Raw genomic sequence first — 23,318 nt, 5'->3', positions numbered from 1 at the left:
GGATGGGGACACCCATACTGGGGCACCCATATGGGTCCCTGGACGGGGACACCCACACAGGGACACCCCTCAGATGTGGGATCCCTAGGTGGGGGTTCCCCATTTGCCCCCCTCAGTTGTGCCGCCCAAACAGTGGTGACCAGCCTGTGGGTGCCCACCTCATCGCCCCCACCCCACCCACGGGTGCCGTGTCCTCCCCACCGCATAGGTGACACATCCCCCCCACCCCCGGATGGAGCTGGAGACCCCCACACTTGTTCCCGATCCCCCCACCCTGCTCAAGACCTACAAGTGGCGCACGGCAGCACCCATGGGTGACAGGGCCGGGTCGCCGGCGTCGCGGCGCTGGACGCGGCTGCAGGGCTGGAAGCGCTCGTACAGCCACCCCGAGGACGATGTCCCCAAAGAGGGGACGGGGACGGGGGCACCCAAAGCCGGCGCCCGGCGGTCGCTGTTCCGACGGGCGTTCTCGGCACCCAACAAGGGGCCGTCGGAGCCGCGGGCACCCGAGGGTGCCAGGAGCACCCTGCACAAGTACCTGCGCTCCGTGGGGCGGAGGAGGGGACAGACGGACAGCAGGGGAGGGGACAAGGGGACAGGTATGGGGGGGGAGGGTGGTGGGTGGGGGGTGGTAATGATGGGTGGTTGATTGGGGTGATGGGTGGTTGATTGGGGTGATGGGTGGTTGATTAGGGGTGATGGGAGATGATGGTTGGTGGGTTGAGGGTGATGGGTGGGGGGTGATAACGATGGGTGATTGATTGGGGTGATGGGTGATTGATTGAGGTGATGGAATATGATGGGTGGTGGGTTGAAGGTGATGGGTGGGGGGTAATAATGATGGGTGATTGATTAGGGGTGGTGGGAGATGATGGGTGGTGGGTTGAGGGTGATAGGTGGGAGGTGATAATGATGGGGGATTGATTGGGGTGATGGAATATGATGGGTGGTGGGTTGAGGGTGATGGGTGGGGAGTAATAACCATGGGTGATTGATTGGGGTGATGGGTGGTTGATTAGGGGTGATGGGTGATGATGGGTGGTGGGTGATAACGATGGGTGATTGATTGGGGTGATGGGAGATGATGGGTGGTGGGTGTTGATGGGTGGTGGGTTGAGGGTGATGGGTGGGGGGTGATAATGATGGGTGATTGATTAGAGGTGATGGGTGATGATGGGTGGTGGGTTGAGGGTGATGGGTGGGAGGTGATAATGATGGGTGATTGATTAAGGGTGATGGGTGGTTGATTGGGGTGATGGGTGACTGATTGGGGTGATGGGTGGTTGATTGGGGTGATGGATGATGATGGGTGGTGGGTTGAGGGTGATGGGTGGGGGGGTGATAACGATGGGTGATTGATTGGGGTGATGAGTGATTGATTAGAGGTGATGGGTGATGATGGGTGGTGGGTTGAGGGTGATGAGTGGGCAGTAATAATGATGGGGGATTGATTGGGGTCATGGGTGATTGATTGGGGTGATGGAATATGATGGGTGGTGGGTTGAGGGTGATGAGTGGGGGGTGATAATGATGGGTAATTGATTAGGGGTCATGGGTGGGGGGTGATAATGGTGGGTGATTGATTAGGGGTCATGGGTGGGGGGTGATAATGATGGGTGATTGATTAGGGGTCATGAGTGGGGGTTGATAATGATGGGTGATTGATTAGGGGTCATGGGTGGGGCTGATAATGATGGGTGATTGATTAGGGGTGACGGGTGTGGGGTGACAACGATGGGTGATGGGTGGTTGATTAGGGCTGATGGGTGGTTGATTAGGGGTGATGGGTGATGATGGGTGGTGGGTTGAGGGTGATGGGTGGGGGCTGATAACGATGGGTAATTGATTAGGGGTCATGGTTGGGGGGTGATAATGATGGGTGATTGATTAGGGGTCATGGGTGGGAGGTGATAACGATGGGTAATTAGGGGTCATGGGTGGGGGGTGATAACGATGGGTAATTAGGGGTCATGGGTTGGGGGTGATAATGATGGGCGATTGATTAGGGGTGACGGGTGTGGGGTGACAACGATGGGTGATTGATTAGGGGTGATGGGTGATGATGGGTGGTGGGTAATAACGATGGGTAATTGATTAGGGTTCATGGATGGGGGGTGATAATGATGGGTGATGGGTGATAACGATGGGTGATGAATTAGGGCTGATGGTGGCACCTCCATGGCCACATGTCCCACAGTGGCCACAGCCACATGTCCCATCACCACCACACCACCCACGGGTGACAGGGGCCCCGTGAGCACCCAGTGCCCCCCGACACCCCCCTGTCCCCCCAGGCAGCACCCATGGGCTGTCACCCGATGGCCCCGTGTGGGAAGTCACCCACTGCTCGCTGGTGGACGGACACCTGGTGCTGCTGGGCAGGGACGAGGAGGTGAGGACATGAGGACACGAGTCCCCTGGGTGACCCGTGGGTGACCCATGGGTGTCCCGTGGGTGCTGGGTGACCTGTGGGTGACCTGTGGGTGCTGGGTGACCCATTGGAGACTTGCGGGTATTGGGTGGCCTGTGGGTGACCTGTGGGTGCCCCTTGAGTGCTGCGTGACCTGTGGGTGACTTGTGGGTGCTGGGTGGTCCGTGGGCACCCCATGGGTGCTGGGTGATCTGTGGGTGCCCCGTGGGTGCCCCATGGATGCTGGGTGTCCCATGGGTGCCCTGTGGGTGCTGGCTGACCCGTGGGTGCTTAGTGACCTCTGGGTGAGTCGTGGGTGTCTTGTGGGTGCTGGGTGCCCCGTGGGTGCTGGGTGACCAATGGGTGTCCTGTGGGTGACCTGTGGGTGCTGGGTGGTTTGTGGGTGCCCCATGGGTGCTGGGTGACTCGTGGGTGCCCCATGGGTGACTTGTGGATGCTGGGTGACCCGTGGATGTCCTGTGGGTGCTGGATGTCCCGTGGGTGATCTGTGGATGCTGGGTGTCCCATGGGTGCCCCATGGGTGCCAGTGCCACTGTTTCCTGACCCCCCCGTGTCCGCAGACTCTGAGCAGCAACAGGACCCGCACCGACAGCTCCGTGTCCGACAGCGCCCGCAGGGACCCCGGTGAGCGAGTTGGCCCCGCGCCGGTGCCAATGCCGGTGCCGTGGGCGGGGGTGGGACGTGCCGGTGCGAGCCCGTGGGCCGCGTGCCGTGCACCGCACCGGGGGCCGTGCGGTCGTGCGCCCTGCACCATCGCCGTACCCTGTGCGTCACTGCGCCCCGTGCCCTGCACCGGGTGCTCGTGCGCCGCGGCCGCGCATTGTGCCGAGCGCCACGCGGTCGTGCGGCTGGAACCATGGATGTGCCGTGCACCGTGCCTTGTGCACCGCACCACGCACCATGCACTGTGCCTTGTGCCGTGCTGTGGACCATGCACCGCACCACGCACCATGCATTGTGCCTTGTGCCGCACTGTGCACCATGCACCGCACCACGCACCATGCATTGTGCCTTGTGCCGCGCTGTGGACCATGCACCACACCACGCACTGTGCCTTGTGCCGCGCTGTGCACCACGCACCGCACCACGCACCATGCACCGTGCCTTTTGCCACGCCGTGCACCACGTACCACACCACGAACTGTGCCTTGTGCCGCGCTGTGCACCATGCACCGCGCCACGCACCATGCATTGTGCCTTGTGCCATGCCGTGCACCACACACCGCACCACGCACTGTGCCTTGTGCCGTGCTGTGGACCATGCACCGCATCACGCACCATGCATTGTGCCTTGTGCCACGCTGTGGACCACGCATCACACCATGTACCATGCATTGTGTCTTGTGCCGCACTGTGCACCACGCACCGCACCATGCACCATGCATTGTGCCTTGTGCCACGTTGTGCACCATGCACCACACCATGCACCATGCACTGTGCACCATGCCTTGTGCCACACCACACACCATGCACTGTACACCATGCGCCATGCACTGTGCCACGCCGTGCACCATGTACTACAGCACACACCATGCACTGTGCGCCATGCACCATGCACTGTGCACCACGCACCATGCACTGTGCCTTGTGTCACGCTGTGCACCACACACCACACACCATGCGCTGTGCACCATGCACCATGTCTTGTGCCAGGCCGTGCACCATGCACTGCAGCACGCACCATGCGCTGTGCACCATACCTTGTGCCACACCGTGCACCATACCATACACCATGCACTGTGCACCATGCTACATGCACTGTGCACCACACGCACTGCACCACATACCATGCACTGTGCACCATGCACCATGCCTTGTGCCACACCATGCACCATGCCTTGTGCCACACCATGCACCATACCACACGCCATGCACTGTGCACCATGCTACATGCACTGTGCACCACACGCACTGCACCACACATCATGCACTGTGCACCGTGCACCATGAGCTGTGCACCATGCACCACACATCACACCACACACCATGCACCATGCGCTGTGCACCATGCACCACACACCATACACCACACCATACACCATGCACTGTGCACCATGCACTGTGCACCATGCACTGTGCACAGTGCACCACACACCACGCCACACACCATGCACTGTGCACCATGCACTGTGCACAGTGCACCACACACCACACCACACACCATGCACTGTGTACTGTGCACCACGCTCCATGCCACGCACCACACCACGCACCACGCCATGCACCACTCCATGCACCACTCCATGCAGCGGCCCATGGCAAACCCGGCACCGTGCACCAAGCCGCCAGCCGGAGGAAGCGCGGGGTGCACGGCCCCTGACGCCGTCACCGTCACTGTCACCACTTCCTCCGCGCTGCTGTGTCGGCTGATCCTGGTGATAACGGTGTTCGGCTCCTTCCTCCCCGCGCCCCTCGCTGGGGGCACCGGCAGCCGTGGGCGCTGGGTGCCATGTAGGGAGGTGAGGGACACCCATGGGTGCTCGGCGTCATGGCATCGCCGCAGCGGGGTGAGCACCCGGGCTGGGCACCAAGCACTAGGGCAGGATAAACCCCTCTGCCCCCTTCCCCCTGGCACCCATGGGAGCCCATGAGCGCCCATGAGCACCTATAAGCACTCACAAGCATCCACGAGCACTCACAAGCAATCATCATCAGCTGTGAGCACCCACGAGCACAAACAAGCACCCATGAGCACTCACAAGCAACTATGATCACCTGTGAGCACCCACGAGCGCTCACAAGCACCCAGGAGCACCCATGAGCACTCACAAGCAATTATGAGCACTCACAAGCACCCATGAGCAACCATGATCACCTGTGAGCACCCACAAGTACCCATGAGCACCCACAAGCACCTACGAGTACCCAGGAGCACTTACAAGCAACTGTGATCACCCATGAGCACCCACAAGCACCTACGAGTACCCACGATCACCTGTGAGCACCCACGAGCACCCACAAGCACCCACGAGCACCTGTGAGCACCCACGAGCACTCACAAGCACCCACAAGCACCCAGGCGCACCCACGACAACTCACTAGCACCCACGAGCACTCACAAGCAACCATGATCCCCCACGAGCACTCATGAGCACTCACAAGCACCCACGATCACCTGTGAGCACCCACGAGCACTCACGAGCACCCACAAGCACCCACAAGCAACCATGATCACCCACGAGCACCCATGAGCACCCACAATCACTTGCAAGCACCCACGAGCACCCAGGACAACTCACAAGCACCCACAATCACTCACAAGCACCCACGAGCGTGTATAAGCACCCACGAGCACCCATAAGCACCCACGAGCACTCACAAGCACCCATAAGCACCCATGAGCACCCATAATCACTCACAAGCACCCATGAGCACCCACGAGCACCTATAAGAACCCAGGAGCACCCATAAGCACCCAGGAGCACCCATAAGCACCCAGAAGCATCTATAAGCACCCAGAAGCATCTATAAGCACCCACGAGCACATATAAGCACCCATAAGCACCCAGGAGCATCTATAAGCACCCACGAGCACATACAAGCACCCAGGAGCATCTATAAGCACCCACAAGCACCCACGAACACCCACACCTGGGCTGGAGGACTCAGCACCCAGAACCGGACGCCTGGGTCCTTCCTCCAGCTTTACGCTTCCCCAAGGGGGGGTTACGGGTGTATCGGGTCCCCCCCCAAACACCAGCACAGCATTGGGTGCTGGGTGCCGCTCCTGACACCGGGTGCCCCCCCAGACCCCGACGAGCGGAGCAACCGCGGTGCCGCGAGAGGCACCGAGAGCGACGCATCACCCACCTCCCAATTCAGCAACGTCAAGGTGGGTCCCCCCCTAATTCCCAGGGCGCTCATCCCCACCCATGGGTGCTACAGCACCCACCTCCTCCACCCTTCCCCACCCAGGGTTTGCTGTGGAAGAGGCTCCGGGAGCGCAAGGTTCGCGGCGGTGCCAAAGCGGAGCCGGTGGCCAACGAGAGGTGCGGGTGGGTGGGGGGGGTGGGTGGGTGAGGGGGTGGGTGGGGGTCGGAGTGGGGGGTGGGTGACGGCGCTGTCCCCGCAGGGTCCCCAGCCGCAGCGGGTCGCGGGAGTCGCTGCTGCCGGCGCCCAGCGCGGCCGAGCTGGACCTGAGCGGCGCCGACGTGGTGGTGCGGCCCGTGCACGGCAGCGTGGTGGGAGAGAGGTTCTGCTTCCAGGTAACGGCGGGCGCCCAGGGCACCCACGACACCAGGGGGAGGCACCTATGGCACCCACGACACCAGGGGGAGGCACCTATGGCACCTGCGGTACCATGGGGAGGCACCCAGGGCGTCCATGGTACCCTGGGGAGGCACTCATGACACCAGGGGGAGGCACCCATGGCACTCATGGTACCCTGGGGAGGCACCCATGGCACCCACGATACTATGGGGAGGCACCCATGGCACTCACGATACCATGGGGAGGCTCCCAGGGCACCCACGATACCATGGGGAGGCAACCAGGGCACCCACGATACCAGGGGGAGGCACCCATGGCACTCACGGTACCCTGGGGAGGCACCCATGGCATCCATGGCATCTTGGAGAGGCACCTATGGCACTCTGGGGAGGCACCCATGGCACTCACAATACCATGGGAAGGCACCTATGGCACCCACGACACCAGGGGGAGGCACCTATGGCACTCATGGTACCCTGGGGAGGCACCCAGGGTGTCCATGGCATCCTGGAGAGGCACCCATGGCACCCTGGGGAGGCATCCATGGCACCCATGATACCAGAGGGAGGCACCCACGATACCATGGGGAGGCACCTATTGCACCCCTGATACCATGGGGAGGCACCTATGGCACCTGCGGTACCATGGGAAGGCAACCAGGGCACCCATGGCACCCTGGGGAGGCACCCATGGCACCCACGATACCAGGGGGAGGCACCCAGGGCACCCATGACACCAGGGGGAGGCACCTATGGCACTCACGGTACCATGGGGAGGCACCTGCGGCACCCACTACACCAGTGGGAGGCACTTATGACACCCATGATACCATGGGGAGGCATCCAGGGCACTCACGGTATCCTGGGGAGGCACCCAGAGCACCCATGATACCAGGGGGAGGCACCTATGGCACCCACAGTACCATGGGGAGGCACCCATGGCATCCATGGCACCCTGGGGAGGCACCTATGGCACCCACGGTACCCTGGGGAGGCACCCGGGGCACCTATGGCATCCTGGAGAGGCACCCAAGGCAACCTGGAAAGGCAACCAGAGCACCCATGGCACCTTGAATAGGCACCCAGGGTATTCAGGGCATCCTAGGGAGGCACCCATAGCACCCATGACACCATGGGGAGGCACCCATGGCACCCATGGTGCCCAGGATAGGCACCCATGGCACCCTAGGGAGGCACCCATAGCACCAATGGCATCCTGGAGAGGCACCCAAGGCACCTAAGGCGTCCTGGAAAGGCACCCAGAGCACCCAGGGCACCCTGGATAGGCACCCATGACACCCTAGGGAGGCACCCATGGCACCCTAGGGGGGCACCCGTAGCACCCATGGCATCCTGGAGAGGCACCCAGGGCACCTTCAATAGCCACCCATGGCACTCATGGCACCCTAAACAGGCACCCATGGTGCTCAGGAGAGGCACCCAGGGCACCCTAAAGGGGCACCTAAGGCACCCTGGGGCACCCCAGGCACCCTAAAGGCTCACTCAGGGCACCCTGGAGGGGACATGGAGGGGACACAGGGGACCCCCTGGTGTCATGGGTGCCTCCCTAGGGTATTGTGGGTGCCATGGGTGCCTCCCCAGGGTACCATGGGTGCCATAGGTGCCTCCCTCTGGTGTCATGACACCCAGGACACCCTGGCATCCCAAAGGGACACCCAGAGCACCCTGCACAGGCACGCGGGTCCCCCCCTAGCTGAGCACCCCAAAAGGACACCCCGGTCCTCCTCCAGGGCACCCATGGGTGCCGCAGCCACCCCGCTGTCCGCAGGTGATCACGGGCGAGGGCATCCGCTCCTTCGGCTGCGCGTCCCTGGCCGAGCGCGACCGCTGGATCGAGAACCTGCGCCGCACCGCACAGCCCAACAAGGTGGGACACGGGGACAGTGTGGGGACACCATGGGGACACCGCAGGGACACCCGTGGGACGCCCTTGGGCCACCCTTGGAACACCTCAGAACACCATGGGGACACCCTTGGGACACCCTTGAACACCACGGGGACTCCACGGGGACACCCCTGGGACACCTCAGAACACCATGGGGACACTTCGGGACACCACAGGGACACCCTTGGGACACCCTTGAACACCATGGGGACACCCCGGGGACACCTCAGAACACCATGGGGACACCTTAGAACACCATGGGAACACCTTGGGACACCCTTGAACACCACAGGGACTCCACGGGGACACCCCTGGGGCATCTCAGAACACCATGGGGACACCTCAGGACACCATGGGGACACCTCAGGACACCCTTGGGACACCTTGGGACACCATGGGGACACCATGGGGACACCCTTGGGACACCCTTGAACACCATGGGGACACCTCAGAACACCATGGGGACACCTCAGGACACCATGGGGACACCTCAGGACACCACAGGGACACCCTTGGGACACCCTTGAACACCATGGGAACTCCACGGGGACACCTCTGGGACACCCCGGGACACCATGGGGACACCCTTGGGACACCCTTGAACACCACGGGGGCACCCCTGGGACACCCTGGTTGGCCCCTCCTGTCCCCTGAGGGCTTGGTTGTCCCCCCATGTCCCCTCCTGTCCTTCCATGGCCTTTCCACCCCAACGTGTGTCCCTCTGTCCTCCATGTCCCCTCCTGTCCCTCCATGTCCCCTCCATGTCCGCTCCTGTACCTCCATGTCCCATCCAACCCCACGTGTGTCCCTCTGTCCCCTATATCCCCTCCTGTCCCCTCCTGTCCCCTCCATGTCCCCTCCATATCCCTTATGTCCCTCCATGTGCCCTCCAACCCCACACGTGTCCCTCTGTCCCCCATGTCCCCTCCTGTCCCTCCAACCCCACACATGTCCCTCTGTCCTCCATGTCCCCTCCTGTCCCTCCATGTCCCATCCAACCCCACGTGTGTCCCTTTGTCCTCCATGTCCCTCCATGTCCCCTCCATGTCCCCTCCTGTCCCTCCATGCCCCCTCCAACCCCATGTGTCCCCTCCATGTCCCTCCTGTCCCTCCATGTCCCATCCAACCCCACGTGTCCCTCTGTCCTCCATGTCCCCTCCATGTCCCCTCCATGTCCCCTCCATGTCCCATCCAACCCCACATGTGTCCCTCTGTCCCCCACATCTCCTTCCATCCCTCCAACCCCATGTGCGTCCCCGTGTCCCTCCATGTCCCCTCCTGTCCCTCCATGTCCCATCCAACCCCACCTGTGTCCCTCTGTCCCCCACATCCCCTCCTGTCCCCACCTCCCCCCAGCATTCCCCACCCACCACCCCTCACACCTCCCCCCAATCCCCCCACATCCCCCTTGTCCCCTTACATCCCCAAACCCCACCAGGACAACTGCGAGCGGCTGGAGCTGGCGCTGAGCCTCTGGGTGTACGAGGGCCGCGACCTGCCCCCGCGCCGCCGCCTGCGCTGTCACCTCCAGCTGGATGGGACCCTGTTCGCCCGCACCACGGCCAAGGCGGCCGGCGCCGACGGCGAGCTCTTCTGGGGCGAACTCTTCCAGTTGGCCGCCCTCCCGCCCGCCCGCGCCCTCACGCTCGCCCTGTGCCGCGACGACCACCCCGCTCCCCCGGTGGCCACCGTCACCGTCCCCTTGGCCGAGCTGGCGGCCGCCGGGCAGCCCCTGGAGCGCTGGTACCAGCTGAGCGGTGCCGGCGGCGCCGGCGAGCGGGCGCCATCGGTGCGGGTGCGCGGGCGCTACCGAGAGGTGCGGGTGTTGCCCATCGTGCGCTACAAGGAGTTGGCTGAGTTCATCACCTTCCATTACCGGGAGCTGTGCGCCCGGTTGGAACCCGCCATCGCCCTGCGGCACAAGGAGGAGCTGGCCGGGGCGCTGGTGCGCGTCCTGCAGAGCACCGGGAAGGCCAAGGTGGGGCAGGCGGTGGATGTGGGGGTGTGGGGAGGTGGGTGCTGTGGGGATGGTGGTTGGGGTGGGATGGCGGTGAGATGGATGCGATGGATGTGGTGGTTGGGGTTGGATGGACAGCGTGGGTTGGGGGTGGCTGGAGGGGTGGGGTGGGGTGGGATGGGAATCGTGGGATAAGATGGGATGGGTTGGGGTGTTATGGGATTGGTGGGGTGGTGTGGAAGAGATGGGATGGGATGGGATGAAAGAGATGAGATGAAAGAGATGGGATGGGATGGGATGGGATGGGATGGGATGGGATGGGATGGGATGGGATGGGATGGGATGGGATGGAAGAGCTGAGTTGGGTTGGGATGGGATGGAAGAGTTGGGTTGGGATGGTAAAGCTGAGTTAGGTTGAATTGGGTTGTGTTGAGGACAGGATGGGATGGATGAGTTGGGTTGAGACAGGATGGGCTGCGATTGGTAGGATGAGATGGGATGGGATGGAAGAGTTGGGTTGGGATGAGTTGGGATGGGATGGGATGGAAAAGTTGGGCTGTGTTGGGATGGGTTGCGATTGGTGGGATAAGATGGGATGGAAGAGTTTGGTTCGTGTGGGACAGGGTGGAAGAACTGGGCTGGGTTGCATCAGGTTGGGTTGGGATGGGATGGAAGAGTTGGGCTGGAATGAGCTGGGTTAGGATGGGATGGATGAGTTGTTTTGGGATGGAATTGGTAGGATAAGATGGGATGGAAGAGTTGGATTGGGATGAGTTGGGTTGGGATGGGATAGGACAGGACGGAAGAGCTGAGTTGGGTTGTATCTGGTTGAGTTGGGATGGGATGGGATGAGATTGGTGGGATGGGATAGAAGAGCTGGGTTGAGTTGCATTGGGTTGAGTTGGGATGGGATGGAAGAGTTGGGGTGGGATGGAATGGAAGAGTTGGGTTGGGATGGGATAGGACAGGATGGAAGAGCTGGGCTGGATTGTATCGGGTTGAGTTGGGATGGGATGGAAGAGTTGGGTTGGGTTACATCAGATTGAGTTGGGATAGGATGGAAGAGTTGTGTTGGGTTACATCAGGTTGAGTTGGGATAGGATGGAAGAGTTGGGTTGGGATGAGATAGGACAGGATGGAAGAGCTGGATTGGGTTGCATCAGGTTGAGTTGGGATGGGATGGAAAAGTTGGGGTGGGATGGGATAGAATGGGATGAAAGAGCTGGGCTGGGTTGCATTGGGTTGGGTTGGGATGGGATAGGATGGGATGGAAGAGCTGGGTTGGGTTGCACTGGGTTGAGTTGGGATGGGATGAGGTTGGTGGGATGGGATAGAAGAGCTGGGTTGGGTTGCATCAGGTTGAGTTGGGATGCGATGGAAGAGTTGGGGTGGGATGGGATGGAAGAGTTGGGTTTGGATGGGATAGGACAGGATGGAAGAGCTGGGTTGGGTTGTATCGGGTTGAATTGGGATGGGATGGAACAGCTGGGTTGGGTTGCATTGGGTTGAGTTGGGATAGGATGGAAGAGTTGAGTTGGGTTACATCAGGTTGTGTTGGGATGGAATGGGATGGAAGAGTTGGAGTGGGATGGGATAGGACAGGATGGAAGAGCTGGATTGGGTTGCATCAGGTTGAGTTGGGATGGGATGGAAAAGTTGGGTTGGGATGGGATAGAATGGGATGGAAGAGCTGGGTTGGGTTGCACTGGGTTGAGTTGGGATGGGATGGGATGGGATGGGGTGGGTGGGATGGGATAGAAGAGCTGGGTTGGGTTGCATCAGATTGAGTTGGGATGCGATGGAAGAGTTGGGGTGGGATGGAAGAGTTGGGTTGGGATGGGATAGGATGGGATGGAAGAGCTGGGTTGGGTTGTATCGGGTTGAGTTGGGATGGGATAGAAGAGTTGGGTTGGTTTACATCAGGTTGAGTTGGGATAGGATGGAAGAGTTGGGTTGGGTTACATCAAGTTGAGTTGGGATAGGATGGAAGAGTTGGGTTGGGATGGGATAGGACAGGATGGAAGAGCTGGATTAGGTTGCATCAGGTTGAGTTGAGATGGGATGGAAAAGTTGGGGTGGGATGGGATAGAATGGGATGAAAGAGCTGGGCTGGGTTGCATTGGGTTGAGGTGGGTTGGGATGGGATTGGTGGGATGGGATAGAAGAGCTGGGTTGGGATGCATCGGATTGAGTTGGGTTGGGATGGAAGAGTTGGGTTGGGTTGCATCGGGTTGAGTTGGGGTGGGATGGGGTTGGTGGGATGGGATAGAAGAGCTGGGTTGGGATGCATCGGGTTGAGTTGGGTTGGGATGGAAGAGTTGGGTTGGGTTGCATCGGGTTGAGTTGGGATGGGATGGAAGAGTTGGGGTGGGACAGGATGGAAGAGTTGGGTTGGGTTGCATCGGGTTGAGTTGGGATGGGATGGAAGGGTTGGGGTGGGACAGGATGGAAGAGTTGTGTTGGATTGGGTTGAGTTTGGTTGGGATGGGTGGGATGGGACATGCAATTCGGAGGAGCTCCTGGCACTTCCCGGGTGGGCTGCTCGCGGCTGTTTGTGTCTGTGGGTGCCCACCAAGCCCACGGTGCCCACCCGGCAGGAGTTCCTCATCGACCTGGGGGTGGCTGAGCTGGACCGCTTTGACGACCGCGAGGCGCTGATCTTCCGGGAGAACACGCTGGCCACCAAGGCCATCGACGAGTACATGAAACTGGTGGGGGGCAAGTACCTCCAGGACACACTGGGTAGGTCTTCATGGGACATTGCGGGATGTGGGACATCCTGGGGGTGACATCACAGGGTGTCACGGGGTGCAGGACGTGGGCAGAGCATGACGGGGTTGTAGGACATCCCCATGGGGACGTCGCGGGGGTTTGTCACAGCCACGGTTGGTCCCCTTACGGGTTGTCCCTTGGTGTCCAGGTGAGGTGGTGGCCCGGCTCTGCAGCTCAGGTGACAGCTGTGAGGTTGATCCCGGTAAATGCGCCGGGCTTGACCTCATCGACAACCAGAACAACCTGCGGCAGGTGTGCGAGGAGACCTTCCAGCGCATCGCCGGCTCCGGAGAGTGAGACAGCGCCCCGAGCCATGGGGGGACGCGGGGGCGGCCACGGGGGTGGGCAACGGGGGAGCCACGGGGCGGGCACCAGCACCACGGGGACCTGGGGACAAGTTTGGGGACAGGGATGGGCACCATCCATGGGATGGACATGGGGATGGGCACAAGCAAGGACCTGGGGACAAGTCTGGGGACAGAGATGGGCACCATCCATGGGATAGACGTGGGGATGGGAACCCAGAAAGACCTGGGAACAAGTCTGGGAACAGGGATGGGCATCATCCATTGGATGGACATGAAGACAGGTGCCAGAAGGACATTGGGACAAGTTTGGGGACAGAGATGGGCACCATCCATGGGATGGACATGGGGATGGGCACCTGGAAGGATGTGGGGACAAGTTTGAGGACAGAGATGGTGGTCAGCGATGGACACCACCCCTGGGATGGACACGAGGACAGATACCAGGAGGACCTGGGGACAGGTCTGGGGATAGGGATGGGCACCATCCATGGGATGGACATGAAGACAGGTGCCAGAAGGACCTGGGGACAAGCTTGGGGACGGAGACGGGCACCATCCATTGGATGAACATGGGGATGGGAACACGGAAAGACCTGGGGACAATTTTGGGGACAGGGATGGGCACCATCCATGGGATGGACATGGGGATGGGCACCAGGAAGGACCTGGAGACAACCCTATGGACAAGCCCCACCATGGTGGACCCCACGTCCCACAACACGTCACGGCGTCCACGGGGGTGACTCCAGGGGTTCCACCGGGGTGTCTCTCCCCACAGCTCCTTCCCGGCCGAGCTGGGCGAGATCTTCGCGGCCTGGCGCCAGGCATGCGCGGCGCGGGCCAAGGCGGCCATCGGGCAGCGCCTGGTCTCGGCATCCCTGTTCCTGCGCTTCCTGTGTCCCGCCATCATGTCCCCCAGCCTCTTCGGCCTGGTCCAGGAGTACCCCAGCGAGGCCACCGCCCGCACCCTCACGCTGGTGGCCAAAGTCATCCAGAACCTGGCCAACTTCACCACGTACGGCGCGGCGTGGAACCGGCGGGGAGGGACGACCCCGTGGGGCGGTGGGGACGTCACCGACGTGCTGTGCGGCACCTGCCGTGGGCAGTCACGGGGCAGTGGGGTTGTCCCCAACGTGTCATGGAGCTGTAGTGATGTCCCCAACGTGCCATGGGGCAGTAGGTTGTCCCCAATGTGCCGTGGACAAGCAGGGATGTCCCCAACATGCCATGGGGAAGTAGGTTGTCCCCAACATACCATGGGGCAATAGGTTGTCCCCAACGTGCCATGGGGCAGCAGGAATGTCCCCAACATGCCATGGGGCAGTAGGTTGTCCCCAACATGTCATGGGGTAGTAGGGATGTCCCCAACTTGCCATGGGGCAGTAGGTTGTCCCCAATGTGTCATGGGGCTGTAGTGATGTCCCCAACATGCTATGGGGCAGTAGGTTGTCCCCAATGTGCCATGGACAAGCAGGGATGTCCCCAACATGCCATGGGGCAGCAGGGATGTCCCCAACATGCCATGGGGCAGTAGGTTGTCCCCAACATGTCATGGGGCAGCAGGGATGTCCCCAACGTGCCATGGGGCAGTAGGTTGTCCCCAATGTGCCGTGGACAAGCAGGGATGTCCCCAACATGCCATGGGGCAGTAGGTTGTCCCCAACATGTCATGGGGCAGTAGGTTGTCCCCAATGTGCCATGGGCAAGCAGGGATGTCCCCAACGTGCCATGGGGCAGTAGGGTTGTCCGCAACATGTCATGGGGAAGTAGGTTGTCCCCAATGTGCCGTGGACAAGCAGGGATGTCCCCAACATGTCATGGGGCAGTAGGGATGTCCCCAAATTGCCATGGGGCAGTAGGTTGTCCCCAACATACAGTGGGGCAGTAGGGATGTCCCCAACATGTCATGGGGCAGTAGGGTTGTCCCCAACATGCCATGGACAAGCAGGGATGTCCCCAACTTGCCATGGGGCAGTAGGTTGTCCCCAACATACAGTGGGGCAGTAGGGATGTCCCCAACATGTCATGGGGCAGTAGGTTGTCCCCAACATGCCATGGACAAGCAGGGATGTCCCCAACATACCATGGGGCAGTAGGGTTGTCCCCAACATGTCTTGGGGAAGTATGTTGTCCCCAACATGCCATGGGGCAGTAGGGTTGTCCCCAACATGCCATGGACAAGCAGGGATGTCCCCAACATGCCATGGGGCAGTAGGTTGTCCCAAACATGTCATGGAGCAATAGGGTTGTCCCCAAAGTGGTCTGGCCCATGACTGGTGGTGACCCATGGGTCACCACAACCACATGGTGGCCCACACCCATGGTGGTTGCCCATGACCACGGTGGTGGCCCAGGCCACCCTCTGGCCCCCACGTCACCACCCACGATGGTCCCCAGGTTTGGCGAGAAGGAGGCCTACATGGGCTTCATGAACGAGTTCCTGGAGCACAACTGGGGCGCCATGGCCACCTTCCTGCAGAGCGCGGCCAACCCCGAGGGCAGCGGCCACATGGCCACCTACGATGGCTACGTGGACCTGGCCCTGGAGCTCGCCACCCTCCACCTCCTCCTCTGCGACATCTTCTCCAGCCTGGACCAGGTGCCGCTGTCCGTTTGTCCCCAGCAAGACTTGGCCACCTCCTCCTCTCCACACGCGGAGGTGGTGACCACTGTCCCGTGGATGTCACCTGCCCTGTTGTCCCCATCGTGTCCCCATCACCCTGACAGGCCACCCAGGAGGAGCTGGAGCCCCTTCCCACCATCCTCGCGGCCATCAGGGATGGGACCCCTGTCCCCGTGTCTGTCCGGCTCAGCTCCACCGTGGAGCAAAGGTACCCACGGGTGGATGGGGACACACGTGGGACCAAGGGGACCGGGTGGCACCAGATTGGGTTTGGTCCTGGCTGGGTTGGTTCTGGCCTTGGTTGGGACCAGGGGGACTCTGGTGCAGATCAAGTTTGGGGTGACTGGTCCCACTTGGGTTCAGGGGATGGTTCTGGTACATGATGGGTTGAATGGATGGGTGTGGTACAGGTGGGGGATGGTTCTGGTCCCAGTTCATGGGATGGTTCTGGTCCAAGTTGGGTTTAGAGGATGGTTCTGGTCCCAGTTGGGTTTAGGGCATGGTTCTGGTTCCAGTTGAGTTTAGGGGATAGTTCTGGTCCCAGTTCATGGGATGGTTCTGGTCCCAGCTGAGTTTAGGGGATGGTTCTGGTCCCATCTGGGTTTAGGGGATGGTTCTGTCCCAGTTCATGGGATGGTTCTGGTCCAAGTTGGGTTTAGGGGATAGTTCTGGTCCCAGTTCATGGGATGGTTCTAGTCCCAGCAGGTTTAGGGGATGGTTCTGGTCCCAGTTCATGGGATGGTTCTGTTCCCAATTGGATTTAGGGGATGGCTCTGGTCCCAGTTGAGTTTAGGGGATGGTTCTGTCCCAGTTCATGGGATGGTTCTGTTCCCAATTGGATTTAGGGGATAGTTCTGGTCCCAGTTGAGTTTAGGGGATGGTTCTGGTCCCAGTTGGATTTAGGGGGTAGTTCTGGTCCAAGCCAGGTTTAGGGGATAGTTTGGGTTCCAGTTGGGTTTAGGGGATAGTTCTGGTCCCAGTTCATGGGATGGTTCTGATTCCAGTTGGGTTTAGGGGATGGTTCTGGTCCCAGTTCATGGGGTGGTTCTGCTCCCAATTGGATTTAGGGGATCGTTCTGGTTCCAGTTGGGTTTAGGGGATAGTTCTGGTCCCAGTTGGGCTTAGGGGATGGTTCTGGTCCCAGTTCATGGGACAGTTCTGGTCCCAGTTGGGTTTAGGGGATGGTTCTGGTCCCAAATGAGTTAAGGGGACAGTTCTGGTCCCAGTGGCCCTGAGGTCGCCCAGGCCGGGCTCAGGACCCGGGTCCAACCCCAACACGTCGCGTGTTGCCCGCGGTCCTGGCCGAGCTCAGGGCGACCGCGGTCCCTCCCGGCTCCGCCACCGCCCCGTGTCCCCCCGCAGCCCGGCCGAGAGCTCTAAGCCCAGCTTTGTGCCCCCGCGCGCCCTCGGCAAGCTCGGTCCCCTGGTCAAGAGCCAGTCCCTCACCAGCGTCCGCCGCGCCCGCGCTCGGGACGACACCGCGGAACCCGACCCGTCGCCGTCACCGTCACCGAGCCAGCAACGGCGCCACGTGCAGCGCACGCAGAGCGTCCCGGCGCAGGGCAAAGCCGCGCGGCGCCCGCGGCAGCGGAGCAGCGCTGGGCACGCGGCCGAGCCGCCCGCCGGGATCGAACCGCCGGCCCTCGCCACCAGGGATGCGCCGGTGAGTCACGGCACCTGAACCCCCAGGGTGGTGACACCCAAACCCATGGGGTGGTGGCACCTGAACCCTCAGGGTGGTGACACCTGAACCCCCAGGGTGGTGACACCCAAACCCATGGGGTGGTGGCACCTGAACCCCCAGGGTGGTGACACCCGAACCCATGGGGTGGTGGCAGCTGAACCCCGAGGGTGGTGACACCTGAACCCCCAGGGTGGTGACACTCAAACCCATGAGGTGGTGACACCCAGACCCCTGGGGTGGTGGCATCTGAACCCCCAGCGTGGTGACACCCAAACCCATGGGGTGGTGGCACCTGAACTCCCAGGGTGGTGACACCCAAACCCATGGGGTGGTGGCAGCTGAACCCCCAGGGTGGTGACACCCAAACCCATGGGGTGGTGGCACCTGAATGACTGAGGGGTGACAACCAAACCCATGGGGTGGTGGCACCTGAACACCCAAGGTGGTGACACCCAAACTCATGGGGTGGTGGCACCTGAACTCCCAGTGTGGTGACACCCAAACCCATGAGGTGTTGACACCCAAACCCACGGGGTGGTGGCACCTGAACCCCCAGGGTGGTGACACCCAAACCCATGGGGTGGTGACACCTGAACCCCCAGGGTGGTGACACCCAAACCCATGGGGTGGTGACAGTCAAACCCATGGGGTGGTGGCACCTGAACCCTCAGGGTGATGACACCTGAACCCTCAGGGTGGTGACACCCAAACCCATGGGGTGGTGGCACCTGAACCCCCAGGGTGGTGACACCCAAACCCCCAGGGTGGTGACACCCAAACCCATGGGGTGGTGACATCCAAACCGATGGGGTGGTGACACTCAAACCCATGGGGTGGTGACACTCAAACCCATGGGGTGGTGACACCCAAACCCACGGGGTGGTGGCACCTGAACCCCCAGGGTGGTGACACCCAAACCCATGGGGTGGTGGCAGCTGAACCTCCAGGGTGGTGACACCCAAACCCATGGGGTGGTGGCACCTGAATGACTGAGGGGTGACAACCAAACCCATGGGGTGGTGGCACCTGAACACCCAAGGTGGTGACACCCAAACTCATGGGGTGGTGGCACCTGAACTCCCAGTGTGGTGACACCCAAACCCATGGGGTGTTGACACCCAAACCCACGGGGTGGTGGCACCTGAACCCCCAGGGTGGTGACACCCAAACCCATGGGGTGGTGACAGTCAAACCCATGGGGTGGTGGCACCTGAACCCTCAGGGTGATGACACCTGAACCCTCAGGGTGGTGACACCCAAACCCATGGGGTGGTGGCACCTGAACCCCCAGGGTGGTGACACCCAAACCCCCAGGGTGGTGACACCCAAACCCATGGGGTGGTGACATCCAAACCCATGGGGTGGTGACACTCAAACCCATGGGGTGGTGACACCCAAACCCACGGGGTGGTGGCACCTGAACCCTCAGGATGGTGACACCCAAAGCCATGGGGTGGTGGCACCGGAACCCTCAGGGTGGTGACACTCAAACCCATGGGGTGGTGGCACCTGAACCCTCAGGGTGGTGACACCCAAACCTATGGGGTGGTGACACCTGAACCCCCAGTGTGGTGACACCCAAACCCATGGGGTGTTGACACCCAAACCTATGGGGTGGTGGCACCTGAACCCCTAGTGTGATGACACCCAAACCCATGGGGTGGTGGCACCTGAATGACTGAGGGGTGACAACCAAACCCATGGGGTGGTGGCACCGGAACCCTCATGGGTGCCGGCGGTGCCGTAGGGCCGGGGGAAGCTGCGGTCGTCGGCGTCGCTGCCGCGCAAGTCCACGGTGCCGTGGCAGAGGTACGCGGAGGACGTGGCGGTGGGAACGGGGGAGCTGTTCGGCATCCGACCGCTGGAGAAGGTAATGACGGGGGTGACGCCCGAAACGTGGGGTGGTGGCACCTGAATGGTGGGGTGGTGACACTCAAACCCATGGAGTGGTGACACCCAGACCCATGGGGTGGTGACACCTGAACCCTCAGGGTCGTGGCACCCAAACCCTGGGCTGGTGGCACCCAGACCCCTGTGGTGATGACACCAAAACCCATGGGATGGTGGTACTTGAACCTCCAGGGTGGTGACACCCAAAGCCATGGGGTGGTGGCACCCAAACTCTCAAGGTGGTGGCACCCAAACTCTCAAGGTGGTGGGACCTGAACTACTGGAGGGTGACACCCAAACCCCCAGGGTGGTGACACCCGAACCCATGCGGTGGTGACACCCAAACCCATGGGGTGGTGACAGTTGAACCCCCAGGGTAGTAACACCAAACCCATGGGGTGATGACACCCGAACCCTCAGGGTGGTGACACCCAAACCCATGTGGTGGTGACACCCAAACCCATGGGGTGGTGACACCCGAACCCTCAGGGTAGTGACACCCAGACCCATGGGGTGGTGACACCCAAACCCATGTGGTGGTGACACCAAACACCCTGGAGTGGTGGCAGCTGAACCCTCAGTGTGGTGACACCCAAACCCCTGGGGAGGTGACACCCAAACCATGGGGTGGTGACACCCAAACCCCTGAGGGGATGACACCGAAACCCATGGGGTGGTGGCAGTTGAACCCCCAGGGTGTTGACACCCAAACCCATGGGGTGGTGACACCTGAACCCCCAGGGTGGTGACACCCAAACCCATGGGGTGGTGACAGTTGAACCTCCAGGGTGGTAACACCAAACCCATGGGGTGGTGACACCCGAACCCTCAGGGTGGTGACACCCAGACCCATGTGATGGTGACACCCAAACCCATGGGGTGGTGACACCTGAACCCCCAGGGTGGTGACACCCAAACCCATGGAGTGGTGACACCCAAAGCCCTGGCGTGGTGACACCAAACCCTCTGGGGTGGTGACACCCAAACCCCAAGGGTGGTGACACCCAAACCCCCAGGGTGGTGACACCCAGACCCATGGGGTAGTGACACCCAAACCCATGTGGTGGTGACACTCAGCCCCATGTGGCGGTGCCACCAAACCCCTCCGGGTGTCCCATTGTCCCCACGTGCCATCGCTGTCCCCAGCACGGGTGGCTGCTGGAGCAGCTGCAGCAGGAGCTGGCGGAGCAGCGGGAGCGCCTGCGGGTGACGGGGACGCGGGTGACGGAGCTGGAGGGGACACAGCGCGGGCTGCGCCAGGAGCAGGGCCAGCACCGGGACCTGCTCCAGCGCCTGCGCCTGCAGCTGGATGAGGCCACCGCGCGGGCCGCACATCTGGGCGCCAGGTATGGGGGGTGGGGGTCCCCAACCTCGGGGTGACACACAACAGTGGGTCCCTGAGGATCCCAAAGTCTGGGGTGGCCCAAACATCTGGGAACCACCAAACAGTGGGTGTCCCAAACCCATGGGGTGGTGGCAGCTGAACCCCCAGGGTGGTGACACCCAAACCCATGGGGTGGTGGCAACTGAACCCTCAGGGTGGTGACACCCAAACCCATGGGGTGGTGACACCCAAACTCAAGGGGTGGTAGCACTTGAACCCCCAGAGTGGTGACACCCAAACCCATGGGGTGGTGGCAGCTGAACCCCCAGGATGGTGACACCCAAACCCATGGGGTGGTGGCATCTGAACCCCCAGGGTGGTGACACCCAAACCTATGGGGTGGTGACACCTGAACCCCCCAGGGTGGTGACACCCAGACCCATGGGATGGTGGCAACTGAACCCCCAGGGTGGTGACACCCAAACCCATGGGGTGGTGGCATCTGAACCCCCAGGGTGGTGACACCCAAACCTATGGGGTGGTGACACCTGAACCCCCCAGGTGGTGACACCCAAACCCATGGGGTGGTGGCATCTGTACCCCCAGGGTGGTGACACCCAAACCTATGGGGTGGTGACACCTGAACCCCCAGGGTGGCGACACCCAAACCCATGGAGTGGTGACACCTGAACCCTCAGGGTGGTGACACCCAGACCCATGGGGTGGTGACACCCAAACTCAAGGGGTGGTGGCACTTGAACCCCCAGGGTGGTGACACCCAAACCTATGGGGTGGTGGCACCCAGACCCCAGGGTGGTGACACCCAATCCCCTGGACCTTTTGGTGTGTCCCCAAACCCCCATGTGTCCCAAACATCTGGGAACCCCCAAACAGTCGGTGCCCCAAACCCCTGGGGTGGTGACACCCAAACCTATGGGGTGGTGGCACCTGAACCCTCAGGGTGGTGACACCCAAACCCATGGAGTGGTGACACCCAAACCCATGGGGTGGTGGCACCTGAACCCTCAGGGTGGTGACACCCAAACCCATGGGGTGGTGGCATCTGAACCCTCAGGGTGGTGGCACCTGAACCCTCAGGGTGGTGACACCCAAACCTATGGGGTGGTGACACCTGAACCCTCAGGGTGGTGACACCCAAACCCATGGAGTGGTGACACCCAAACCCATGGGGTGGTGGCACCTGAACCCTCAGGGTGGTGACACCCAAACCCATGGGGTGGTGACACCCAGACCCATGGGGTGGTGGCATCTGAACCCCCAGGGTGGTGACACCTGAACCCCCCAGGTGGTGACACCCAAACCCATGGGGTGGTGACACTTGAACCCCCCGGGTGGTGACACCCAAACCCATGGGGTGGTGACACCTGAACCCTCAGGGTGGTGACACCTGAACCCCCCGGGTGGTGACACCCAAACCCATGGGGTGGTGTCACCTGAACCTCCAGGGTGGTGACAAACCCCAATCCCCTGGTTGCCCCCAAACCCCTGGGTGCCCCCCACCAATGGGTCCCCCCCCCATATTGGGTGTCCCCTCCCATATTGGGGTCCCCCCCCCCATGTTGGGGTCCCCCCCAGGTTGACAGCGGCCGAGGGCGCCAGGAGGACGGACCTGGAGCGGCTGAAGAGCAGCGAGGAGAAGAACAGGGAGCTGGTGAGACCCTGGGGACACCCTGGGGACACCTTGGGGACACCCTGGGGACACCCATGGGTGCCAGGAGGGCCGGGGGTGTCCCCTGACGCTGTCCCCCCCCAGGAGATGCGTCTGTTGGCGCTGGAGCGGGAGCTGCGCGGTGTCACCTCCGGGTGTCCCCCGACCAGGACAGGTCGCCGGGGGTGGGACGAGAGCGGTGCCGATGCCACCAGCGTGTGACCGGCTGTCCCCAGCGTGTCCCCGCGGTCACCGTGGCCACCCGGGTGGGTGTCGCGTGGGGTGTCCCCTCCCCCGGGAATAAACGGTGTTGGTGTCACTGTGAGGAGGTGGTTGGTTGGGTGTTGTCACCGCGCGGGGCTCTGTCCCCAGTGTTGGCCTGGCCCATGTGGGGATGTGGCCGTGGGGGTGGCGGGGACATGGGGACACTTTGGGGACAACAGGGACATGGGGACACGGTCATGGGGACACTTGGGGACATGGTCATGGGGATGGCAGGGCCATGGGGACACTTTGGGGACAACAGGGACATGGAGACATGGTCAT

General features: G+C 61.7%; 1 protein-coding gene across 1 annotated transcript; it reads left to right on the top strand.

Moving 5' to 3' along the window:
- Positions 1-232: 232 nt before the first annotated feature.
- Positions 233-23,097, top strand: RASAL3 (RAS protein activator like 3; the record flags this gene model as incomplete). The annotated part of the gene is made up of 19 exons (XM_080361304.1): positions 233-599; positions 2,295-2,392; positions 2,992-3,105; positions 4,681-4,882; positions 6,181-6,263; positions 6,347-6,420; positions 6,504-6,636; positions 8,429-8,527; positions 9,984-10,523; positions 13,100-13,244; positions 13,423-13,567; positions 14,361-14,597; positions 15,980-16,181; positions 16,310-16,413; positions 17,568-17,868; positions 19,637-19,759; positions 20,926-21,125; positions 22,700-22,775; positions 22,878-23,097. 19 exons carry the CDS (start codon positions 233-235, stop codon positions 22,992-22,994), a joined length of 3,360 nt encoding a protein of 1,119 aa, XP_080217430.1. The 3' UTR covers positions 22,995-23,097.
- Between the last annotated feature and the right edge of the window lie 221 nt (positions 23,098-23,318).

Source organism: Nesoenas mayeri (assembly GCF_963082525.1).
Source record: "Nesoenas mayeri genome assembly, chromosome: 31".
Classification (NCBI taxonomy): Eukaryota; Metazoa; Chordata; class Aves; order Columbiformes; family Columbidae; genus Nesoenas; species Nesoenas mayeri.
The sequence above is the reverse complement of the archived record's forward strand: the minus strand, read 5'-3'. Positions and strand labels throughout refer to the sequence as shown.